Below are 26290 nucleotides of genomic sequence, written 5' to 3'. Positions count from 1 at the left end.
AAAATTTCTTCACCGAAAGGGTTGTCAAGCATTGGAACAGGCTGCCCAGGGAAGCGGTTGAGTCATCATCCCTGGAGGTATTTAAAAGACATGTAGATGTGGTGCTTAGGGACATGGTTTAGTGGTGGACTTGGCAGTGCTAGGTTAACGGTTGGACTCGATGATCTTAAGGGTCTTTTCCAACCTAAACGATCCTATGATTTTCAATACATAATAGGTAGTTCTCTAATACCTGTATCACACATATAAGCTCAGCAGCTCACAACTTGATGCTCTTCTGCAGAAGAGATTTTCACTATTTCTTTTCCATATTTGCTGTTACGTACGTACAGGAACTTGTGTATGCAAATTAGACATTAAAAATTGCAAACTTCCACACTATAAAAATCCACCAGAATATAAATGTTACAGTTCTAGCCTCAAACATTAACTTGGCTGCATATGACTCCATGAGAATAAACTTAAAGATAACCAAATTATATTACTCCTATACTGGTTTTTGCTTCATATCTAAACAACTATGACATTTTAAAAATTGTGGTTTTCTTCTGTTTTTAAAATACACCACCTTTTTCACCTACAGCTTAACAGTGTAGGAAGGCAGAGCACCTCTCCCATCATGCAGAAAGTGACATTCAGGAGCTGGTTTTGGCAGAAGTTACAATGCAAGTCAGCAATAAGACCTGGCAACAGCGCACTGATCCCCTGAATCCCAGCCTTGTGACATGCACAGAGGGTAAGAGCGCGCTCCCGGAATGACCAGAAATTATGAGTTTGTCCTTGGCTTTGTACCAGTTTCAACATTTATCTTCACAAAACAAGAGAAACCTGTCTTTGTAAGACAAAGTGAAAATGCAGCAGCTCTTACACACTGTGTTGATACCATTACACAAAGAAACAGCAAAACCCAAGCACTGTATCATATACAACGAGAGTAATTTCAAACTGCCCTGCAAAGAAATTTTAAACTATTCAGAATATAACTTCTGTTTGGGGGGCTGTAAAGTGAGTATGCAGAAATAACTGCCATTCACACCCAGAACAGACAGGTAACGTGCTTTATATCCAACTGAATTCCCAACAAAAACACAGTAAGTACATCTGTCTTGTTTGGACAATTACCAAAGGCATTATTTACATTCATTAACATAGGTCTGCTAAGCACTATAAATAATTAGATACTAATGAATGTAAACATATTGATTTTTTACTTTATTATAAGTACAGTATATCACAATTAAGCATACTACCAAAGAAGAAAGCTAATTCATTTTTTTTCTAATTAATTTTATTGTTCTGATCAATAGAAATCATTAAACAAGAAGTGCAGTAGTAGCATTTTTAACCAGGGTTAAAAAAAAAAGTTGGAGGAGACAGCTAAAACTACAATAACATGTAGTGATAATTCACAACAAGTTGCTCTAAATGTGGATATTAACACCACTTTCAATGCATACACTTGGTCTGGAGGGGGTTGAACATTATAGTATTAAGAACAAGGGAATCGTGGAGTTTAATGTGATATGAATATTAACATTGCAATAGCAAGGCAGAGGAGCTGCCTGACTCTTTCTGCAACGTCTGGGAAGCAGTAGCTCGCAGTTCAGAGAAAGGCACCGGAGGTTAATTAATTGCTAATCACAGCATAAGCTGTCACTCAGAATTTTCTTTCTTAACCTTATGTTGATCCTTTCAAGCACAGGATAGTTTTTTCCTAGCTACTGTAACCAAACGTGCTTTTCTCATGACTCCAAGTTAATCCCCCAAGTACTTCCAACTGGTATTTTTGTAGCGATGAAGCATGGAGTGTGCATTATATGGATATTAATTATATATCTTAATTTCCTAACTTCCTGTCAATTTTGAAGGAAAACAGCTTTGCTTTTTACCATTAAAGATGTAAAAGTAACTTTTCTTTCTGTAGATGATTGCCCACTAGATTTGCTTTCATTTATTTTTCTCTCTAAAGATACTATTTTTTTAATCTTGTTCACCTACTAAAAGGTACCTGAATACCCTCTTTGACAATCTGTGCAATTAGCAATTACTTTAGAACTAGAAAGACGACCATAAGCCAGATGTTGGGCTATGGAAAAAAAAAACCTACAATAGTTCAAGAGTCTTGCCAAGCTAATGTGAAGAAGCTACACTGACTTTTTGGGTTTGCTTGTGGGTTTTGTTTTGGTTTTTTTTTCCATAGCGCAGACAAAGGAAAACCATAGCTAAGCACCACCCTAGTGGAGAAAATAAAGTTGAAGTGGAACAATTCAGTAGTATTATTTAATATTTCATTGATTTGAAAGATACAAATTCAGTGGCTTTTAAGTACTAGTCAGGTATATAATTCCATAAATCTTATCACAACACAGGACAAAATATAGTGGGGTAACAACAAGAACACTTGACTTCTGTTAATGAAAAGATGACTGGAAGGTGAAAAATCATCTCAATGGGTCTTCATGAGTTTCTAGGTTTAATTGCTAGCACCTGCATATAAAGAAGTGGCATGAGTAAATATCTAGACTGGCACAAACATTAGGGAGCTTAGTATTTCAGAAGAATACTAAATATGCAATTTGAAAACGCACAGACTGACCAAAGCATTTACAGGACTTCGGTCCATTACTGCTCCCAATTCTGCATGCAGTCTCTCTAGATTAAACGCAGTGAATTATGTTAACTCTGAATGGACTTTAAAGGTTGAAACAGAACTATGTATACAGCAGAAGAGCCACTAACCCTGTGACCAGGGACAGGATACGAGACCCCGTAGTTGGAGCCAGAATCTGAACCTTACTCACTCAATCCTTACCTGAAGGCTTGCTGACAAACACAGCAGTCCACACCTCTAGCATAACTGCAATTTGTACCTTCCTTCAAAACATGCTTTAAGTACTGGAACTTCTCAGCAAATACTGACAAATATTTTTGAACTGGCTGGAGTTACATGATTCACAAAGGCAAATTGCTTTCTAAAGCATTTAGCAAATATTAACCTGCTAAAACAGTTCAGAGGCATCCAGGTGACTCATGAAAGCAGGGATCTGTGGAAACTAAGACAAGTTCTACCATCAACTAAAATATTCAAATACGGGATTGCCATTTTGTACAGCACTCAGTGGCAGGAATGAAATTAAACAATATTCTGTCATGTTTTCTTCAGAAATTAAACTCATTCTGATGCAACAGAAACAAGGCATCTATGAATATTATTGGGGATTTGTTAATTTACATCAGTAAACCATTGATCTGTTTGAAATTGTCAGAGCATAGTACGCAGTCTTTGAAAACAAATTAAGGAGATCGGCCTACAGCTACAGATATTTTAGAGTGCATGTTCTCTGATGTATTTAAAACCCACAGTCTTTACATAACTCAGCAAAAGCTTGCCAAAGCCATACTGGCCAGACAGTGAATTCCTAGTTTGGTGAAGCTCAATAGCTTATTTCCGAAAGGATTATAACCTTATTTTCTCTGTCAAATCACTGTCCAGTGAACCATGACTGCAAGTGTTCTGGTCACTGGTAAATGGCATCTTCAGCAATCACTCCTGGCATGTGCCAGTGCTCTGGTATTTATCAGCAAACGAAGAACCAGATTTCAATTTCATATTAAGATATTCTTATTACAAGACAAATCTTTACTATCTTATGATCTAACAAAAGATCTGGTATATTACAGGGCTATCCTATACATGCAGCTATGCATGTATTTTGCTAATGAACCTGTTAATGAAAAGGCCAGTGAAATACAATGAAACTTTCATTTACTATTAGATATAGAATAATTCTTTACTTTGTATGCATAATCTGCCAAAAAGTATTTTAGTATGCTTAGTTTGCCAAAAAATAATTTAAGTATTGACTATCTGTCTTCCCATTATGAACTTCGTGACTAATGAATTTAGGAATTCCCCAAATTACACGGCCACCTAGGAGCTCAATAAGCATAACTGATATGGCAGCATTGTATAAAAGAAAATCTCATAACACTTCTATTAAGAAATTCAAATATTAATATAATGTAGATTAACAAATTACACAATCACGGTATTTCACATTTCTTCCATTCCGGATCTTCTACCCATACAATTTCAGGAAATCCTTTATTCTGGCAAAGAAGTTACTTTTACACTTGTCCTTCCCTAAAATAACATCTCATCTTTTTATTACTATTTTTTTAACAGGAGTTTCTAACTTAATTCCTTCATGGTATCAGTAACCCAGTAAAACTAGCCGGTTTTGTAATTTGTTAATGGTTTCTTATTACAAAAATACAGCAAAAGTTTCTATAGGAAATGTAAGTTTACATCTTAAAATAGATACGTGACTCCAGCTAAAAGAGAAAACAAAGACAAAAGGTCATTTTTGTTCCAATAGGTTGACAGAACAAGTTAGCTCCTCTCAAAGACCAACCAACACGTTCAGCAAACTTCAGTTCTTGCTTTGGGGGCATACAGGTACTGACACAGGCTGCTGCTAAAGATCTGAGAGTAGGATGAACACAAGAACAGTGCTGGAAGGCAGGACTGAAACAACCTCTGGTACACACAAACCATTAGGAGTACGAATCATGGCTTTTTTTTTTTCTTCCTTATTATGACCACTAGTCCCATGCCATCAGCTTTAGATGTCACTGTTTTTACTGAGCAGTTTAAAGGCTCTATTTTTAATAGATGAACTAGAGGCTGGTAATGTAACTCGAAACACTTTGCATTTATCAGGTTACTGCATTTCTTAAAAATGCTGTTTTAATGCCGTTTACTTGAAAGGGGCCACCACAACCCAAAGTCTGCAAGCCTTTACCTCAGGTGAATTAACACTGCATTTAAACTACTGTGGGTGCGATTTTCAAAAGTAGCTACAGCAGGTAGCGCAGATGCTCACCTTGGGCAATGCTCTGATGTTTATATTTGTATATCTCACTTTTTACACCTGACCTTGTTCATAGATTAGAAGAACAGCAATAACAGCAGAACATTTAAACATTTGTTTAGTAACTTGACACTGAGCTCTTCTGAATCTCCACTCCAGGAGAAAGGCATAAAATAAAACTTACTGTTTCTTAAATTAAAAAACAAATAGATGTTCCTATATCCATTTTCCACCTTTCCTCTTAACTAAGGGTGTTCTGTAAAAGGAGAACAGAAACCAGGCTCTATTAAGCAGAGAAAACCAGTGAGAAGTGGCATTTTACTTTCACAAGGCTCTGGCCAAGGGCAGCAGGAGAGGAGGATATAGGGCTTCCAAACCCCCAAAATTAGCAGAGAAGGACAAAGATAATTTCTGGACACATGCTCATGGACAGCAAGCAGAGGCAGGTAGGTCTCCAACTTTAACTGCTGTTTGGACACAGTTACAGCATGAGATGCTCATTGAAATGATCACCTTAAGAAGGTGTCTGAAGTGGAAATTAAGTACTGAAGCCTGTCCTGAGTACTGCATAGCCTGAGCAGCTCTGCAAGCACAATCACCAAGGGTAGCAAGGCCACAAGGGGAACACCACCACCACAAACTGACTTGAAGGACAGGGACACCGAACCTTGTTCAACCAGCGTCAGGCTCAAGGTAACCTACTTAAGCTATTCTAGAAGCAAAGTGTTGGAGACTAGTGCATAAAAGTCAAGCCTTTAACTTTTTTTTTTAAATAGTCAAGTCTCTTTGGACATCAACACACCATCACCATCTTGACAAAAAGTTTCTGCCCAAGCACACAAGCCCACAATGTAAACAAAAACGAAGAAAGCTATTAGAAACACTCAGATGATTGAAGACACGATTGGTGTTCCACACACCAATGGATCTGGGTGGAAAGGAGGACAATGCAGAAACGAGGATACTCCCAACATCACTTGAGCCTTTTTGTATCACTTCAAAGTAAGGCCACACTGTGATCAAAGCCAGCGCAAAATTAGGTCCCACAAAGCCAGCAGAAGAGGACTGAGCAACATCATCAACCATTTCAGTATGATTTCCCAAGGATACGCACACAGAAAATATTCTCCTCAAAATTCCTTCTTAAACAACTATCAGAGGTCTCAAGCTGTTTGCAGCATAATTACAGCCTGCTGGTTAATTCAAATTTGTTTTCCACAGAAACAAAGCAATATTTGGCTCAGTCATTGCTATAAAGCTTTTGTTCCTAACAGTATTTAGTCTCTCTGGGAGCCTCAGTATCACATCCACATTTATCTATTTGACAAAGGGTTTACATTCATTGAGCCATTTGTAGCTTAAATTTGCAGACTCAGATTGTTTAATGATGCTAAATTAGAAACGGTTTTCTGATGACTTTTGCCAAAGTTGGTGTTAGTCTATTGATTCCTACTATTAAAAACAGAAAAAGCAAAGCAAATACACATGCTTTGTAGCTTTTTCTACAGAAGCAGAACTACTTTATTTCCTTGACATTCAAAAAGGTAAAATACAGTACTCACTCACAGGTTTCACAGTTTAGGCTGGACTGACACTGCACATCCTATTCTCTGCCCTTTATATTTAGTCTTAAGTGTTCAAAAGGCAAGTCATGGTTTTAGCTAGGCAGCTTAATACTTCCTGTGCATTACAAAACACTTAAGAACATTTGCATGCACCAGCGGACTACAGTTCTACCTGATGTCTTTAAATTTAGTATTCATACATACAGAAATTAAGTTTGCAGAATGGTTCCTTAAAGAAAAAAACCTATACGTCTAAGGTGGCACCTGCACATTCAAGATTTAGTCATAGAATATACATCCCACTGTATTCCTGTAACATATTTGGGAACAACTCCTTTCCAGAGTGTTGGCTTTTTTCTCCTACATAATATACAGAAAAATTTTGATAGCTTAAAAGCCAGCAAAAAAAGTAAACAAGATTCTGACATTAGGGTTTGGTAATTAACCCCCAGTCTTTCTGCTGCCTAGGTCTGTTCTACCATTCCTCTTGCTTTTTCACTTCTCACAGTTGTTTTAGCATTCCTTTGTTACCATCTCCTGGGGAGAATGTAGGGGGTTTTTAATTACTTCAAATTGTAAAATATTTTTGCCTTACATTATAAAGAGTTTAAATCTAAGCATGTCAGATAACAGGTGTGGGTGACTTGTCGATCCCATGGAAAAAAAAACACACCTCATTTTTGCAAGAATCTCAGTCACTGCTGGACAAAATACTACAGCAATAATATGGATGTGCACTTCCACTTTAGTGTTATAGCCACACATTATTACACTCCAATTCCCACTATTACCATTTAGAACAAGTGACTATTATTTTAAAATCCCAATATTCACCAAGTACTTTATGAAAATCCATAGGCATCCCCATCCAAACTTCAACAATACTGCGTAACACTACACAAGCCAGTGAGTAGAAAGTGGTTGCACAACAGGGTTTTTTCCACAACAAGGAAATAATGGCAACAATGACAAACTGGCAGAACTGACATTCTGGCAGAATATGCCGAGTAACATATTCAAGATAATTCAATAAAGATGCTTTAGCATGTCACAACATAACATCAATATTGCAACATCACACTGTATAAGGAGAATGTGATTTTGAGGACCTGTAAGCCACAGCATCACCTATAAAGGTCTGCCCAGAAAAATCACTAGTACTAGGAAACTTCATCACAACCAGGTTTGGGTTTTTTTCCTTGTTTTTGCCATTTTATTTCTCCAATGAAATTTCACGTTTCGAACTTACAATAATCTACTGAATACCTATTATTTAAAAAGCAAAAGTAAGATCAACAGACACAAATGAGACCTCTACATACAAAATTGCTGTGATTAAAAGCAGTCTTCCATTTATAAGATATAAGCCCCTTCTGTTCCCCACCCACCCAATTCATCTGTTTGCATGCATTATCAGATTAGTTTAAAAAATATTTGGGGTGACCTGCACATTGAATTTCAACTTGCTGAAATTTGAAATATCTAGGAAGTAATTGCTTAAAATGGAAACATTGCCAAAGACAGAAGAGTCTGTTTTGGTGTGAATACCATGTAGTCTGTCAAATGCTCAAGAGCCCAACAAAAGGGTTTATTTACTAAAAATGATCAGTGAAGACAGTAGAGACACATAGGGTGGTCTCACAAAAGAGAACTGTCTGATACAGATGGTCTGATGAATTATGCATACACACCTTTTCCCATTTAAGTATATATCATTATATAGAATAAATTCAAAGAGCTCATTGTAGAGCAAATCAGAGATTTGAAAGAAGACACAAAAGCATTAACCTATATAACCTATATAAGCAGCTAAAACTTAACACTGATTACTCCAGAGTATTAAGAATTTATTCTACTTTTCTGTACAGTAACTGATTTCCATTACTGCAAAGCATTTCCTATCGGACAAATCTCACAACCACATGACTCAGGATAGACAGACTGCTACAAACCCTTTGATAGCAATATATTTGGAATATCGCATTTGTTTATTTCTCCTAACATTAGTCAGTTATTTATGAACACATGCAAAGGATAGTTTCCATTTAAAATATCAACACACTAGTCCATGTAAAAGGACAGAAGGCACTAAGTTTACAAATGGATTATTCTGCATCTTTATTTTACTTATTTCTAAACATGCATGTTGGAGACTAAAAACACTTAACTGACTATTTAACTTTTCAGAAAACAGCTAACAATCATTCTCACATGACACAGAATAATCCTGTGTCATAGTATTTTTGAAAATAGTATTTTTGCATTATTCAATTCTTTGTAGATGTCCATCATAGTACTTTAATCTCCAGAGTTTCCACAAACATTTCTTCCATTTGTGTTAATGGAAGATGTGCACAACTTTGGAAAACAATGTAAGTGACATTGCTACTGTGAATAAGAAAGAATTCTCTTAGTTCTTAATGTATGAGATGATGTGGCCCGTGAACAATAATTGGGACACATTCCTTTACACCTCAAAGCTGTTATATATAACCAAATTTCGAACTGTTCCTCACCCTCTCTGAAGAAGTGCTTCAATTCTTAAACCTCTGCTTATGTCGGTCACTGTTTTTTGTTTGTTTTTAACGTGGCCATCAATACATAGCTACAATGCCAAGGAATACCACTTTTCCAACTCGGTATTATTCACTTTGTCCTTTCCTCTGATTCACTTGCTGAAACTGCTCACCTGTCCACATAATATATTAAGTCACATAGGTCTGTCCCCTCATAGTCAACACAACCGCAAACATGAATGTGATTTCACTAGCAGAGCATAAACTTGCTGTAACAGCTTTCACACTCATTTTGACAAAAGGAATCTATATTCTAAACCCCAACGCTGTGTCATGAAAGAAAGTGTAAAGCAGCATGACAAAGGCATGCACATGCACACATATCTGCACATTCCTAAATCGTGCACTAAGCCAGGCTGCATTACACCTACATATATTGGTCACATGCCAGTGCTCCAATTCTAATACTATCTAATTTTCCCTATGCAATGTCGCTGGAGCTCTCCAACTTGGGGGAAAGCTCAAGCTACTCTGGACCAGTTCCACCAGAAGCCAGGGGATGTTTGCATTTCCCTTCAGAGGGACCCTTCATCTTGCATGTAACATGAAAATTTACCTCTTGCATTCAGGATATCCTGAAAATATCCCTAATAATAACTGGTGGGAAACAGAAGCACCAGCCAAGAGTCAGCAATTCACTGCTGCACCTTTCCCGTTGCCAGGAAAGCAGTACCAGACCCAGCAAAACCAGCAGACTTCCCAGTAACAGAAGTCACATCCTTGCCTACAAAGTCATCAGCTCAATTTCAGCAGGTCCTTTATTTCATGTACTACCCGGCCACAAGTTTCCCACAGCAGAGGACTCTCTGGGACAAGCTCTTCAGACTCATTCCCCACCTCGGGAACTACCGCAAACTTTTCAAGCAGAGACTGCAGCTAAACCGCCCCAGCTGCACAGCTTGCAGGACAGTGAACTCTTTTACAGTGGTACTTTGTACGTAGATGCCTGCTTCATCCAAGAAGCCAAATGTGATCGTAACCGCCAGTCTCGGCATTTCGATACAGGGAAACTAAGACAGAGTTCAGCTATCGGGTACACAGACCAAATAAAACACTAATAAAAATCTATGTCCTGACAGTCAGTTTAACCTCTAGATAAGTTACTTGTAAATCATAAGCAGGATGAAGCTTTTAAAATTAAGGTCAACTTTGCTAAAAAAAACTGAAAAATTGGAATTTCATTTTAAGCACAAAAAAAAAAATCACCTTTAAGACCTCCCTACTTTACATTCCAAATTACACTACAAACCTATTTTATAAGATTAAGATGTCAAGTATTAAAGGGATTAAAAGCTCAATTATACCTTTGTATACTCTAGATCCAAAATATAAAGTATAGAAGTGTTCATCTGTGAATTTGAGTTTTACGGTCATTTATTTTACATTAATACATGTCCTGTTTCACACGCCACTTATTCCTGAATCTTTTATTCAAAACATAAGCCTTTTGCCAGTGTGCAGAGTACTACTTATAAAAGAAAACTTATAAATATGAATGTGAAAAACATCAGATCGCATAAACAGTAGCAAATTTACTGTAATCTCTGCAGTGAAGATAATGAATTCCATCACCTGTTTTACTGGTCAACCTAAGTGACAAGGGTTTTTTTATCAGTTGATACATACTGCCTAATCAAATAGGTGCCATTTTATAATGTTTCTCATTCTTTATAGTAAAGTATATGAATAATTTTAATGCTAGATTTAACAGTCCTGCTAATGTCAGGGCTGTGTGCCAGTGAAGAAATGTCTCCATAAACATTGGGATACATTGACTCATTATAAAAAGATGATTAAGGCTGCTGATCACATATTTCTCCTGCTCCAGATAAGCTCAGCATCATATAGTTAAGCACGATCACTAAACCTGTTCACATACTTTCAACACACTGAGATAATCAGCTACATGATCCCCATCATAAAAGCTGGAGCATACACAGGGCTAGATTAGCAATTTAAAAGCGAAATACAAAAGAAATATTCAGTTTCAGCAGCAGATAGATCAGACTAGGCTATTTCTGATTTTTCTTGCATTTAATAAGTACTATAGTTTAAAAAACAAAAACATAACATACAACACTAAAGATAGCGTTTCCCTGAAATAGGCTCAAAAGCCTCACAACTCTTTATGATTATACTTTCTTTGTTTTTAGTCATATTTTTTAAAAAGTCATAATAAGTAGCAATTTATTGGAAACAGCTTATTTCTGGTAGCCTTAAACATATTTGATGCATTCAGTGAGTGAAAAGGCTGAAGTACTTCCATGAAAATTAATCTTAAAATTGGAGTGTGCACAGCACAGGTTCTATACAGCCAGGTTAGCTCCTTAAACCCCAGCCTTTCTGACCGAGAACAATAGTGACCACGCATATGGCATTGTATTGCTTCAGCTCCACTGCTTATCAATGCAATTCTCAACAATCAAAAGAGACAACATTTAGAGGACCTGTAAATACCTATTTCTTACAGCATGTCCCTACAGCAGCTGGAGCAAAAGCCTATCAGCAAAAAGACAATACAAGCTTAAAGGTACTAATACTGTAGATATTAGGCTGAAATACTATTGGAAAGTAATAGTCTTTATAGTAATTTCCAGATAGGGAAGTCATCTACACTGCTACTTGTGCATTTTAAAGCAACTCTTCCTCATTTTCAAAAGAGCTGCTTCCTTAAATAAAGGCAGAAGAAATTCGGTACCCCTATGCTTAGAGTTTTATCTCACAGAAGGAAAAAAGCCACCTGTATACGCTAACACAGAACTCACAGCAAAAGGTGAACAAAAGCTCCATCAAGATTTGGCAAGACAAAGGCATATTGTTTCCATGTGTATTAAAATACTCTTTTATGTGAAGCTACTTTACATGGACAAACTGCATAACTGTGTAAGTATTCAGATACGAATGATTTATATTTATGTTTTAAGCTTTTATTGTAACTTCCTAAAAAGACATTCAATTTGTATTAAGGCTAAGACTTTCAAGAATAAAACAAGACCAAAGCAGGATGATTTCTTTTATACAAGAACTTACATGAACAAAAGTGCAGTACAATACAGCAGGTGATTCCATGTTTAAATTCCAAGTGTAATAGTCAGGAGGAAGAAATGTTAGCATATACACTACAAAGAAAGCCTGCCTCAAAGCTTAACTTGTCAATTCAAGATCAGCGCTACAAATTAACAGCAACACAAACTTTTCAAATTAACATATATGATATTATTATGAATATGGCTTAATCTGCACAATTTCTCTACGTTTCAACGAAGAGGGAAAGACTTGACACAACATCCATCATGAAACATCCAGGATAAAATCTGGGGGGGTCTACATGGAAAACAAGGTAAAATTCTGAGTGCCAATGTCATTTAATATATAACAGGGTATTTTGCCACAGGGTAGTCTCACAAAAGCAATCCCACCTTATTATCCTCATTTCTCTCACTTACATGTATGCTGGAGAAAGTGGCGATGACCTGGATGTTTTAAGCACAGGAACTGGGAATTTCCAGATAGCAGGAGAGCTCGTTTTCCATTTCAATGGCATGTTGTCACCACGGTACTACAATAACAGTAAACAGCGTTTCCATAACAGACTACCAACTAGGACTTCCATTCCACACACTACTGACACAGCAGTGGCTGCTGCTAAGAACAAGGAAATGATTCTGCCAATGCCCTTAAACCGATGCTTCCAATCTGTAAAACAGGGCTGCAAGGCATCTCCTTTTAAATCCTGCTGTCCCCTAAAGCAATATGATGATTCTATCCTTCTAACTCAACAATAGTGCCACCTCGTTAGGGAAGCGCTGACTGCAGTATATGTTTAAAAAAAAAAAAGAAAGACTGCGCTGTGCACACCAGCACAATGCAGCTCTATTTAATAAAAGCAGCTAATTTTTAAAGAACTGTTTCTGATGCTATTGTTCTACCTTAACAGGGACACTGCAGCACTGTACTATATTCTCTTCCTATTAACCTCATTTCTGACCAATGGAAGCAGAAAAAAAATGGGTTTCATATGAAAATGAAACAACATACCTACTCAGAATACACTTGTCATCCTCTGAACATTCTTCTTTTGAGCTGCAACAATTCAAATGGGATATAAATCTCAGCATAGCCTTAGGCCACGGCTAATAGAGATCAGTGACTAAATTCAGCAGCCTGTTTTCCTCCTGTGCAAGCTCTGACCAAACAATACAAGAATGCCATTATGGAAAAAGCCCATTGCAAAAATCAGTCCTTCTAATCCATAGCTAGAAGACAAAATAAAGCACAAATCACTGCAGGTTTCTGCATGCTCTTCTAATAGCTTCTGGTCCAGGATGCTCTCATTTTCCTATTGTCATTTCCAAGGAGGATGAGCAAAATCTCATGCATTTTACAACATGCTATGGGAACACAAATATCACTGTCTTCTGCAGTAGAGAAGCAGAGAGTAGCACGCTGTTAATAGCAGTCCTTGTAGGGACGCTATCAACAATCTATCTGAACGCCCCCGCTCACAAATTGCCTGAAGAACTGACGAAGCAGACGGTCATGCAGGTGTCCATCAGGGACCACTCCGCAACTCTCTGCTCTGCTTGGTGACCTCCCGGGGCTGATGACAGTGGGGAGTTTACAAGGCAAGCTATTAAAAAGGGAACGGAGAATTTAATAGCATATTGTGCATAAGCAGAGCAGGTTACTAGTGAAAATAAGGTAAAGCTTCAACTATATTGACTCCCTTACATTAAAAGTGATTTTTAAATTTTTTTTCTTGTATTACCACAGTAGACTAGAACAACACTGTTTGAGATGTTTATTCTACAGATTTCAGAATAGTCTTTGTACAGCATAACAATTTTTTTGTTCATCAGGACAGCTTAATCCTATCACAAAAAAGCCAACACCCCGTCACGCTACTCAGCAATAAAGAATAGAACCAGGAGCAGAATTTCTATAAATTTAAACATTTTAATAACATTTAATAACACTGATAGGTTTTTTGTAATGGTGAAACCTACACTGTTAAGTTTTTGGGATGAAATCACCAGGGAATAAGTGCTGCTTCTGATCATTATTATTGAAAATGTTTGCCCAAAATGGTTTTCGACATTTGAAGCTGTTATCCTAACCACAGGCAAGGAACTAAAATAACCCAGGATGATCAGAGCCAAGGACTAATTCAAAACCAGATGCACCTATTTGACAAACAATTGAGGAGCCCTCTCCCACTTCTTTGAAGAAGTTCTAAATTACACATGAGCAGCATTAACACAGGCAACAAATTTCACAGAAACTGCTACTTGAATGCTGAACAGACATTAGCTGTGTAGGACAACAGTGTTTATATGCTATAAATATTAAGAAACACTAGCCCTGCAGACAGCAAGTATGCAGTTTTAGCATAAAGAAGTCTTACGCTCAGTAAAAGAATTCATGCATTTACATGCCAACAGCCATGCTTGTCTGCACGCATTGTAAATATTGCGTGCAGCCTCATACATATACATAACACCAGACTACTAGATCATGCCTTCTCTGCACTGAGGGCCTAAAAGTTAAGTTGAAAGAGATGTTAGATAGCAGCTATTATAATCACACAGAAAAAAAAACCCGCTATTTTGAATTCATACACTCAATTTTGCTTTTGCATTTGCCATCATACAGAAACTGTCTTAAAATACAATAAGCAAATGCTGTTACTCCCTTCCTCACATTGAGTGCACAGCCAGTGCAACCAACTGGTAACCGCTTTTAAAGTCTCTATCTCCTTGCTCTGCCAACTCCAAGGAGCTGATTACATATTTATAACAGCAGCATTACTAATATAAAAGAATGAGGCTAAGGACAATCAGTGGGCCACTCTTTCAAAAGTAACTCTTGAAATACCCCTTTGACCAGTAAAATAAAAGCCAACTCGAGCCACACAGTCATTCCCAAGCATTGACTGGTATTTAAGTCAACCAGTGAACATCCAAAAAGCAGAGTTACTTCCCACTTCTGACCCCAACAAGATCATTCAGCACAGAGGGCAGCATTAGTGCTCAAATACCTACTCTGCTTTGGGTGCTTCTATTCCCATATATTTTTCATTTAATTTCCAAGCAACCTAATTAAAACCTTTACAGAAAACCCAGTAGCAGTAAACTTAACATTTTTTTTTTCAAGTGTATGAATCCCAAGCACTGCCCAACTTCATCTCCTTCTAATGTCCAGCACACACTACTTTATCAAACAGCCAGTGTACAAAATATGGACTTGAAGGAAGTAGCAGTGCCAGGTACTCTAAAAATAGGCAAATGCTTTTCACTTGCAAAAGACAAACCACATGAGAAATGAATCACCTATCTGCACATAAGGAGAAAAAAATAAATTAAATACCATTTTCTTCCTGACAGTCACAATCAGTCGTGTACTCCCAGGGAAAAGATTACCTAAATGTATTCTACTCTTTACATAAACCATTCCTAAGACAACAGAAAAATCATAGTATATTATTCTGTTATTTTAATTAAGACTTCAAAATAACAGTTTAGTTACACGTTTAAAAATATGGGAATAACCACCTGATCTCCTAGAGTGCATTGTGCCCACTGAATATACTACATTTTCTGTTCTCACATTACATTACTTTGCCACTCATCCACAAATTAACTGGTACTGAAGACCAAAAGTAGCATTACAGCTCTGTGCAGAATCCTGCTTGCCAAGGAAACAGTTATTCCTAGACAAGTGCTATGAAAACTCACCAAACGGGAGCACCAAACTGGAGATCTGCTTTTCTTTAAGTTTAAAACTCTTTTAAATGCTGAAGACCCATGATAACTGCACAGATGAAACAGCTTCTTGGGACCGTTCAAGGGGCTTGTTTTCTGTGTTTTGCTCACAAGCAAGTTCATGTTCGAGACTAAAAGCATCTACCATTTATAACTTGCTTAAAGTTATATTCTACTTATTATCTGAGCCTCTTACATATCTTTTATTCTGTATACAAAAGATGAAAGAGGAAGTCTGAGTTTTAAACAATCATTTCCACGCTTGTATTTCTGAAGCTGCACTGAGCAGACTGACAGCAAAATAACCAACATGGTATCAAGCACTTCTGCAGAAAATTCCTCCACAAAGTAACTGAACCATATCTTTTATTCTGTATACAAAAGATGAGAAAGAGGAAGTCTTTGAGTTTTAAACAATCATTTCCACGCTTGTATTTCTGAAGCTGCACTGAGCAGACTGACAGCAAAATAACCAACATGGTATCAAGCACTTCTGCAGAAAATTCCTCCACAAAGTAACCGAACAGGTGGCATAAGAAGAAAAAAAGAAAATAAAAAGACCAAAGGCAAGATCCCAAGCCGCCATTTTACAGACCTGAGCTGTTAGCAAGGCCAGAAGCTATTGACTGAGGCTGTACAGCAGCACGGTTCTGATCCCACAAAAAGAAGGTAAATAGAAGAGTGCTTAATGGAGCAAGGCATTTCTTATCCCTCTTCCTCCACCCCCCACTCCAAATCCTTCTTCACTATTGACCAACAAGCAGGATTTGGCCCCAAATGAGGGGAGCAGGCATGCAACACCGTACTCTGCAAGCACACGAACAAGCCACACACAGAACCACCCCCTGCAAGCATGCTGATCACAGCACTTTTCCTCGGCAAGCTTTCCCTGATCTTCAGGGTAGGAATGCAGCTAAAGCCACTTTCCCCTTGTGATTCTCTTCCTTTTTCTTGTGATATCCTCTTCTTTCCTTTGTACAACTTGCACACCAAGCTGCTACCACGTTGTTTCGTACATACCGACTGTCAGTACTGTATGCCTTTGCTGCCTTTTACCTGCATTATAAAATACAAGTTCTCCTCTTACAGCCCAGTATGCTTACATTTCTGGGGCATGTATACTTCCAACAAAACTTTTAAACCACCTCTGCATTTCCCATAAGACTTCCCCTCATGGTTGTTCAAAGAAGAAAAAGTCACAGGCAGAAAGATGTATCAGAGCCCAGTGGCAACATAAAACTATACTACTCTGAAAATATTTATTCTTAACCTTGAAATGCCACATGAATTTTTGTAAGAAAACTAAGCAGAGTAAAAGTTACTTCTAAACATGCCACTGGATTTTCATCAGTTTGCACAGATTGAGTTTAACTTCTTTTTTCAGCCCTTAAACTGTTAAAAACAAAACTGAAAAATATTTGCTCAGTCAAGTGATTTGCTGCGGTTAAAAGATTTACTGTTCCGCTCTAACAACCTCCTTACCTCCCTCCTTTTATTCATCTACTAAGTATCGGAGGAACCAAAAGCACTAGGTGGAAATAGGGTTATGCTATATGGAAACTTTCTCAAGTCTTGCAAACCCTTTCTAGCATGACCTGAAAAGTCTTCAGCACTTCCAGAACCCCAGGCTTATTTTATACTTACAGAAAGAAAAATGTTCAATGTTAGTGACTGTGTTATTTACATTACCCATTTTCATCTAGAAATGTAAACCGAATGGTCTAAATATGTGTCACAAATATTATGTTTTCTAACATTAGACTATTTTTCTACTGATAAGAGTGTTTGTTCATATAAAAAAAGATGCCAACACACAAAAATAGGTTAAAATGGTGGTGTTAAGACCAGTAAACATCTTCAGACTTTTGAGATTTTTTCCCAACACTTTTAAAAAAAACACTGTTTTAAAAATTCATTGCTTCAAAGCCATGTTTCCATTTTAAAATGGATATATGTTGTTATATGATGAAACCTCTATTATACGATATTAGCGCTAAGAAAGCTCGCTCCAAACTGAAGGCAGAAACTCAGTTTCACATCGGAAGGAATTGCTCTGGTCTTTTGCATATCTTACAACTACCAGGCTACTGAGCTGATGCATACTACTATGCAAGACCATTTTGATATAAAAGAAAATAAAAACACAACCCCCAAAATCCAGTAAAATATTCATATGAAAGCCATGGAGCTCAAATGCAATATTCATTTCAGCATTTTAAATATGGCTCTAAAGGCACAAGCCTAGAAACTGAGTAAGAGCAAATAAGGATGCATAACATTTCTCTTCAGGATCCCTGAAAAATTGACAGTGTGATAGTTTAATTGTCTTCCTTATATCAGCTCTTTCCCCTTCACATGGATGCTTCTTAAGCCTCTACCTCTGGCTTTTCAATCTATTAAACTGCATCTGTTCCAATTACTGGAAGAGAATAATTAAAATTTGTACAACTTGCACACCAAGCTGCTACCACGTTGTTTCGTACATACCGACTGTCAGTACTGTATGCCTTTGCTGCCTTTTACCTGCATTATAAAATACAAGTTCTCCTCTTACAGCCCAGTATGCTTACATTTCTGGGGCATGTATACTTCCAACAAAACTTTTAAACCACCTCTGCATTTCCCATAAGACTTCCCCTCATGGTTGTTCAAAGAAGAAAAAGTCACAGGCAGAAAGATGTATCAGAGCCCAGTGGCAACATAAAACTATACTACTCTGAAAATATTTATTCTTAACCTTGAAATGCCACATGAATTTTTGTAAGAAAACTAAGCAGAGTAAAAGTTACTTCTAAACATGCCACTGGATTTTCATCAGTTTGCACAGATTGAGTTTAACTTCTTTTTTCAGCCCTTAAACTGTTAAAAACAAAACTGAAAAATATTTGCTCAGTCAAGTGATTTGCTGCGGTTAAAAGATTTACTGTTCCGCTCTAACAACCTCCTTACCTCCCTCCTTTTATTCATCTACTAAGTATCGGAGGAACCAAAAGCACTAGGTGGAAATAGGGTTATGCTATATGGAAACTTTCTCAAGTCTTGCAAACCCTTTCTAGCATGACCTGAAAAGTCTTCAGCACTTCCAGAACCCCAGGCTTATTTTATACTTACAGAAAGAAAAATGTTCAATGTTAGTGACTGTATTATTTACATCTCCCATTTTCATCTAGAAATGTAAACCGAATGGTCTAAATATGTGTCACAAATATTATGTTTTCTAACATTAGACTATTTTTCTACTGATAAGAGTGTTTGTTCATATAAGAAAAGATGCCAACACACAAAAATAGGTTAAAATGGTGGTGTTAAGACCAGTAAACATCTTCAGACTTTTGAGATTTTTTCCCAACACTTTTAAAAAAAACACTGTTTTAAAAATTCATTGCTTCAAAGCCATGTTTCCATTTTAAAATGGATATATGTTGTTATATGATGAAACCTCTATTATATGATATTAGCGCTAAGAAAGCTCGCTCCAAACTGAAGGCAGAAACTCAGTTTCACATCGGAAGGAATTGCTCTGGTCTTTTGCATATCTTACAACTACCAGGCTACTGAGCTGATGCATACTACTATGCAAGACCATTTTGATATAAAAGAAAATAAAAACACAACCCCCAAAATCCAGTAAAATATTCATATGAAAGCCATGGAGCTCAAATGCAATATTCATTTCAGCATTTTAAATATGGCTCTAAAGGCACAAGCCTAGAAACTGAGTAAGAGCAAATAAGGATGCATAACATTTCTCTTCAGGATCCCTGAAAAATTGACAGTGTGATAGTTTAATTGTCTTCCTTATATCAGCTCTTTCCCCTTCACATGGATGCTTCTTAAGCCTCTACCTCTGGCTTTTCAATCTATTAAACTGCATCTGTTCCAATTACTGGAAGAGAATAATTAAAAGATGGTGTTGACAGTACTGCCCTATATACAAGTCAGTTAATTAATACAATTTCTTTGACCATATATCGTGAAAATATTCATCCCAAAATTCATATGAAGGGAAAGCAAATCTCTGCCTAAAGTGGAATCTGAAGGAAACCACTGCAGTTATGCCTGCAATCCCCTCACAGCGACACTGTAACATTCCCCAAATACTGAAGTACAGAAAAAAAATTGGCAATATGCACTTGGCAATACTTTTATTGAAACTACAACTTTTCTAGAAACTTCAGAAATCTATCTTACAAAGAAAAAGTATTTCAATTAAATTAAGTAAATTATTTTAAGTAAATTAAGAAATAAACTTTAACATAGCTGAAGACAGTTCTGAGAATTACACATGTACTTTGACTTACTATCCACTATGTTGTTTCAAAAAAAAAATTTTTTTTAATAACTGGGGGGAAAAAGCCATCAGACACCAGATATAAGTTACAGCATCTTTTGGAAGCAATTGCACTGTAGACATCAAGATGCACACAGCCTCATAAATGGAACCAAGATGCTTACAAAATAGTTAGTATCAAATATATTTAATTCTTTTTAATTGAGCTGACTGCTCAAGGAACAAGGAATAATCATAAATTGTAAAGCACAAAGGAGTGAGATAAACTAGGTTTGTAGCCAACCCCTCCTGCTGTCAAAATGCTGTAAGCAGTGCAGGTTCTTGTCTCTATAGCAGTATGTGTAGGGCTATTTCTAAAACCGAAAAAAAAAAATCCCCAAATCTTTAAATATTAAGTTAAGCAGTCAGGGCATGTACCGCATGTTTAACAAGAAGTACTGCAGTTTGCCATCCACCCACTCAGCATTTTTTCCTGTATAAATGAGGAAATTGCTGCAGTAACATTTTAGGAAGCATCATTTCAGTGAAAATTATTTTTATACATAAATGTACATAGGCATACTATATATATGTATGTGTTCGTATATATAGCATGTGTATATACACACATGCTATATATATGCACTATATGTATATATATACACAAACCATTTTTTAATGTATATTTGACAAATATATATTACCCTGCATCTCACACGGCCACTTCCCCCTCCCTCCCAGACACCTCAGTTAAGAAAGATTCGAGTTCTCACATGATTTTCAGACTACCAAGATGTATGTTCTTCAACAAACCAAAGAGGCAGTAGCAGCTGGCTGACTGAGAGGTAATCATGTTGAGTAATAAGTTTCTCCATTACATACATTCTTCAAAAACCCACAACCCTGGTCCTTGCAAGTATCATTCATTAACGAGAAAAATATCTTAATAGCCTAAGTATTTAGTTTCTGAAATTATTCAGCAACAGTAAACAGTTTAAAAAACCCACACCATTTCCTATCAAGTCACAATCAGATACAAAACAATTTAAAAACCATAACTTAGGTAAATCTTAAGTCAGCTTCGCAGAAACTCATAGGAAAGGGGGACACACAAGAAACGAACAAACCTAATCCCTGTAGTATTCACACTTCCAATATTTAGAAGGGTTAATTTATTAAAATATTAAAGTCAGTTTCAGGTACATTTTGTAACTACACAGAGTCTCAGAAATATCTCAAATCTACTCCTACATGTGTGTTTCTGGCCATGAAAGTATTTTTTATTTTACGCCAGTTATGGATGCCCTGCATTTTCTTGTGTGTATTCTTGAAGAGGGCTTTGCTCTATAATTGAGGTAAGATTTCTAGCAAGAAATCACTTCCAAGGGTCAAGATGCACTGTTAATTTAGTAACAAGCTACAGGTTATAATAGGGGGGGAAAAAATAAAAATTCAACTTCGCTTGGGCAAACTACTCTTACATAAAAGGCATTTGGTAAAATAAGGTCTTAAAACACTTAGTAGGAGGTAAAACTAAAGTGAGTTAATGAAGGTTTCCAACTTTTGATCTAAGCCCATGTACTCTGCTGACAACATACTAAGAAGAAATGCTTTAGAACTAACACCGATTTATTCAGAGAACTGTGCTCATCTTCCCCAGGTGATTATATTTAATAAATCACCACAGAAATCTGAATGCACAGTCACAGCAGTCAGACTGACCCTGCTGAAAATAATTGGACTGAAGCAACAGTTATTTTTATTAGGTCAAACTGTGAACTACAAAGAATTTATTTCTAAACAACTTCTCCACAGCTGTTATGGTCTGTTGGCTGTGCAATTTATTTTAGTAAAGTATGCCTGAACACATTTACACATCTGACTCATATGATGCAAATATATTAAACAATTTAGTAATTAAAAGGAGGCTAGGACTGAGCACCAGCCACTAATAACTCCAGTATTTCCTGCACCACTGCAAATTACATTAGTCATGTGTTGATTACAGTATTTTGAAAATATTCTTAAAATAAAAGTTCGTAGGCTTTTTCCTTCATTCTTCCATTATTTACATGGAATCTGTTAGTCATGTTGCATTCCCTAAACCTTATTGTCTTTATCCACTGGAGTGAGGTTTTTGTGGTCCCGCATACCTACACAAAGCAGTCCCTACTGAAAAGAGCAAGCATGGAAAGGCAAGAATAAAGCACATTGATCACTGCTTTTATTGTGTGTTTCTGTAATGACTCAATTTCTTTAAAAGACAAAAAGATTAACTTTTTCTGAGCACAGGAATTCCCACTGCATTGTCACCTCTGATGGATCCAGTCTGCTAATCCACAATCCACAAAATTTCCAATGTGGGCAGTCTGACATCTTTATCTGAAGGCCAGAGTCCCTCGGGGGAGACTGACAGAGAAGTAGATTGAAAAGGTTTCACGAAAGATGCTGATGCTTCAAGTCCAGGTTGTCAAAAATTGCTGTGTGTAACCTGGGAGCCAACAAAGAGCAGGAGTGCATCTTCTAGGAGAAGACTTGAAGCTGCTGCACCATGCACCCGTGGTCACTGCACTGCTGCTGGCTGGATTCCGTTAAGGAGTCCCCAAAAATATGACACTTACATAGATTCAATCAATTTAATTATTTGCCATCAGCTAGTCTGAAGCATGTTAAGTACAAATTTTTATGAAATAGCAACTTGAAGTTCAGCTTGCCTTCACATGCAAAGGCATGTGAAAGGCTTACGCAACAAAAAGTTCAGTTTCAAATTTATCGCTAATATTAGTATTTCCCCTAGTCAGTGTAAAAAAAAGTACAATTTCTCTACACTAGAAAAGGAGTTTTAAGTCTGCATTCCAACTAAATGCCAAGAGAACAGGTGGAATTAGTACCGAAGCTGGAACAGCTGAATGGCCACAGGGGACAACGGGAGTCTTGTACTAAACCCCCATACTTTAAATTTTTTCTTTTTTTTTTTGCGTATAAGCCAGAGGCAATCAGGAATCAACTCCTCCCATGTGACAAAGGTAGGTGTAGTCCAAAGACTTCTTCCCAAAAGACAACGTGAGGGAACTCCCTTGTTTGTTTGGGTCTTTTTTGCACACACTTTCCACTACAGCTTCTAAACACTTAACATTGGTACACCTATAAATCTGCATGTGGTTAGAGTTGCTACAGCATAAACCTATAATTTATAAGTTACCATATAATAATTTCTTCTTGCATAGCAGCAGCTAACCTGAAGAGCTTAAAACAGGCAGGAATTGGTCTCATTTTGCAAATTGGTAAAGCAAAATATCTAAACAATGTGTTCATGGGAAACCAGGATTCTGTAAAACAGCTCAGGAAAGAATTCCACTCCACATGGTGGACAACCCCTTCTTTCCATCCTGCACTTCAGTTAAACTACTTCCAACTTCAAAAACTTTAGATATAAAAGCCAGCATGAATCCCACCAAAGTTTTCACATTTTGAAAAAGAGCAGAATGAGTATACCTTTAAGTAGCTCCCTTAAATATTTAAGGGCTAAACTGATCCAGCTTTCCTTAGATCAAAATTTGACCAACAGCTTTAAAATAAGCTTCGTAGTATCCTGTGTATTTCTTGCAATCAGAACACTTTTAGGAAAATCAGTTATGCCACCTTCTGGTGTTCAATAGAACTGCTCTACCAGACAAATACTCATTTTCATAAATTCCCATTTTAAATGGAAAAAACCAGCATAACCAGAAAACGCACTTCACATAGGACACCGATGCAAAATATGGCTTTTTTTTTTTTAAGCTTCGGTTGATTTGTACATTATCATTAGCTTGGACTAGCTTGTGCCCAGCCTTAAAAGTTCCTAAGCCTGTACTATCTGCTGACAAACACATAATTCCCCCACGTTACCTGGTTTGAAATATGAGCCATTCTGCTCTTTGCCCCATCTCACCAGCTATAGCAATGGAACTGGAAAGGGCAGAGAGTGAAAAGGATGAGCAAACTTGTGAAATGGCTTCTGTACAAGGAACAATTTGTAGATTGGACTTGACAGCATGGAAGGCAGATAGGCAAGAATACATTAAGAGTCTATAGTGTCACAAAAAGCACGGTAAAGGTGAACAGGGAGTCATTATTCACCAGCTCTCCAACACAGAGAGAAAGCTTCAAATGAAACTAGCAGATGTCTGGTAAAAAAAAAAAAACGAGGAAACTTCTTCACGTAATATGCTTCAGCTATCACACGATCAGCTTTTCAGTAACCATTTCTTATTACTACAGATTCACAGAAGCAAGTGTGAAAAATAATAAAAAAAAGTGGTTTGTACTGAGAGGCATGGTAAAGTCACATACAAGGCCAGCAATCAAACTTCTTCACCTTACCTCCCACTACCAAAGCATCGTTAATATTATAGTAGGACAAATGTATGGATACGTAAGAACAACCATAAACACTCTTCCTTCTGTATTATACCTGGATCTATGCAACGTAATCTGTACAGTTAAGCACATAAGGAAGGATGAATTTAAGCTATGACTCCATTTCAAGAAATTTTTGATTGCTTCAAGCTAAGCCTTCAATATAAAACTGTTTCTAGACATCAAAGTTCCGCAGACAATTTCTCAGGCAGAAAAACCAGTGCATCTTCAGTAAAGAAAGAAGGTATGGAATTAGGTATGAAATAACATTAAAAAAGAGTATGTGGATAACTGACTCCAAGTGTGTCAAGTCTGATGCTCCACTGTTTCTTACAAGACATACGTATCTACCGATTCTCCAACCTTAGTCAAACTTTGACCTACAAATTAGGTATTGCTGGCCATAATTTTCCACTGTAACTTTGAACTACACAAGTTTAATTACATGAATTTAAAATGTAATTAGGAAGTTTGGTGTAGGTATCAGACAAACCCAAGACCATGCTCAGGTACTTATGCACAAGTAGCAGAACCAACACAAGACAGCTGAAATACAAGGACATCTATAAGCGTCCCCACTTGCTCATGACACCTTCCCACAAGCCTCTGCATATTCTTTCAGCTATATATATTCAGCTCTTCGCAGTATGTCTCATTGTATAATCATTTTCTGATCTCTAAACAAAGCAACTCCTATGTTAAGCAAAGCTTTGCTCTAACGTGTTCTTACAATTAAGGTTTTTGTATTCATTCTTAAATTCAGCATTTTGGTTTCTGGAGATGCTGTAATTATCATTTTGCCCACACAAGGCAGAATAATAATATGCAGAAGGGTATACACACATCATGAGAAGTACAAAACATTACTTTCATCACAAACAGCACCAGAAGTCATGCTGCAACACCACTTTATTTGCCTGAAAGATTTTCCAAGAGCCTCAGAAATAACTAATGTAACACCACAGTTGCACAATAATACCTCAGAAGAATCATGATAGTAACTCAGACCAGGCATAATGTGACTGCAGCCACCTGAACAAAGTCTTGCTGCATATTGCACAAAGCATTGCTGGGAAAATGCAATGCTATCATCCCACATAATGAAGTGTTACAATAATCAATTAAAAAAAAAAAGTCAAGCACTGACATCAGTCATGCCTGAACTGTTCCTGCCTGCCCATGTATTTACAGACATCTATAACTGCCACTGAATAGATTTTTGCAGTTTAGCAAACCTTAAACTGAAAGCAATGTTGGTGTCTAGCAATGCAAAAGCAATCTCAAATGAACTCAGTACTTTCATGACACTAAAATCCTTGAAAGCTGAAGCTTTTGAGACTTTTGAATAGCATATACTGGAAACATGAAAAGACGACAAGATTAATTCTGGGGGCACCTGGGAAATCTCTGCTGAGCCAGCCATACGCTACTCCAAATCCAAAAGCACAGGATACAGCAGTCAGATTAGGAAGGGAGGAAGGCAGGGCAATAAACCAGATATTTATTCAGTAGGGTCAGTACTGAAGTTGAAGCAAAATTCAGTTGGTAGCTTGAGATAAGATGAACATTTGCCACAAGAGTCTCTGTAAACACTGAAATAAAAACTGTCCAGTGAAAAATAAACCTACGCAGGGAAACCAACAGTTACAGCAAGTACTGGACCACAGGAGTTTTACATAAACGCTATTACAGAAGAGTGTTCTTTCTTTAGTGCTTCTCATCAAATTTCTGCAAACTTATGTTCTGGCTCATATCCTGAATCAAGCAACAACATGCACAAACATACCTTTTTCTGTTTGATTCTTTAACTGAAGTAGAAACATAAGCAAACTACCAATATCTT

The 26290-nt window shown here is 37.0% G+C and overlaps 1 protein-coding gene across 8 annotated transcripts in view; it reads right to left on the bottom strand.

Annotated features, from left to right (window-relative positions):
* Positions 1-26290, bottom strand: part of KLHL13 (kelch like family member 13) — a 79927-nt gene that overhangs the window by 29014 nt on the left and 24623 nt on the right. The window contains exon 1 of one of the 8 annotated variants that reach the window (XM_019474208.1): positions 12462-12559. The exons of the other annotated variants lie outside the window; for them this stretch is intronic. Within the exon in view, the coding sequence (XP_019329753.1) occupies positions 12462-12559 (98 nt within the window). Of the gene's footprint in view, positions 1-12461; positions 12560-26290 lie in introns of those variants that run through there. 8 annotated transcript variants of the gene reach the window in all.

Source organism: Aptenodytes forsteri, unplaced genomic scaffold (genome assembly GCF_000699145.1).
Source record: "Aptenodytes forsteri isolate BGI_AS27 unplaced genomic scaffold, ASM69914v1 Scaffold265, whole genome shotgun sequence".
Classification (NCBI taxonomy): domain Eukaryota; kingdom Metazoa; phylum Chordata; class Aves; order Sphenisciformes; family Spheniscidae; genus Aptenodytes; species Aptenodytes forsteri.
Note: the sequence above shows the minus strand (reverse complement) of the source record. Positions and strands in the feature narration are given on the sequence as shown.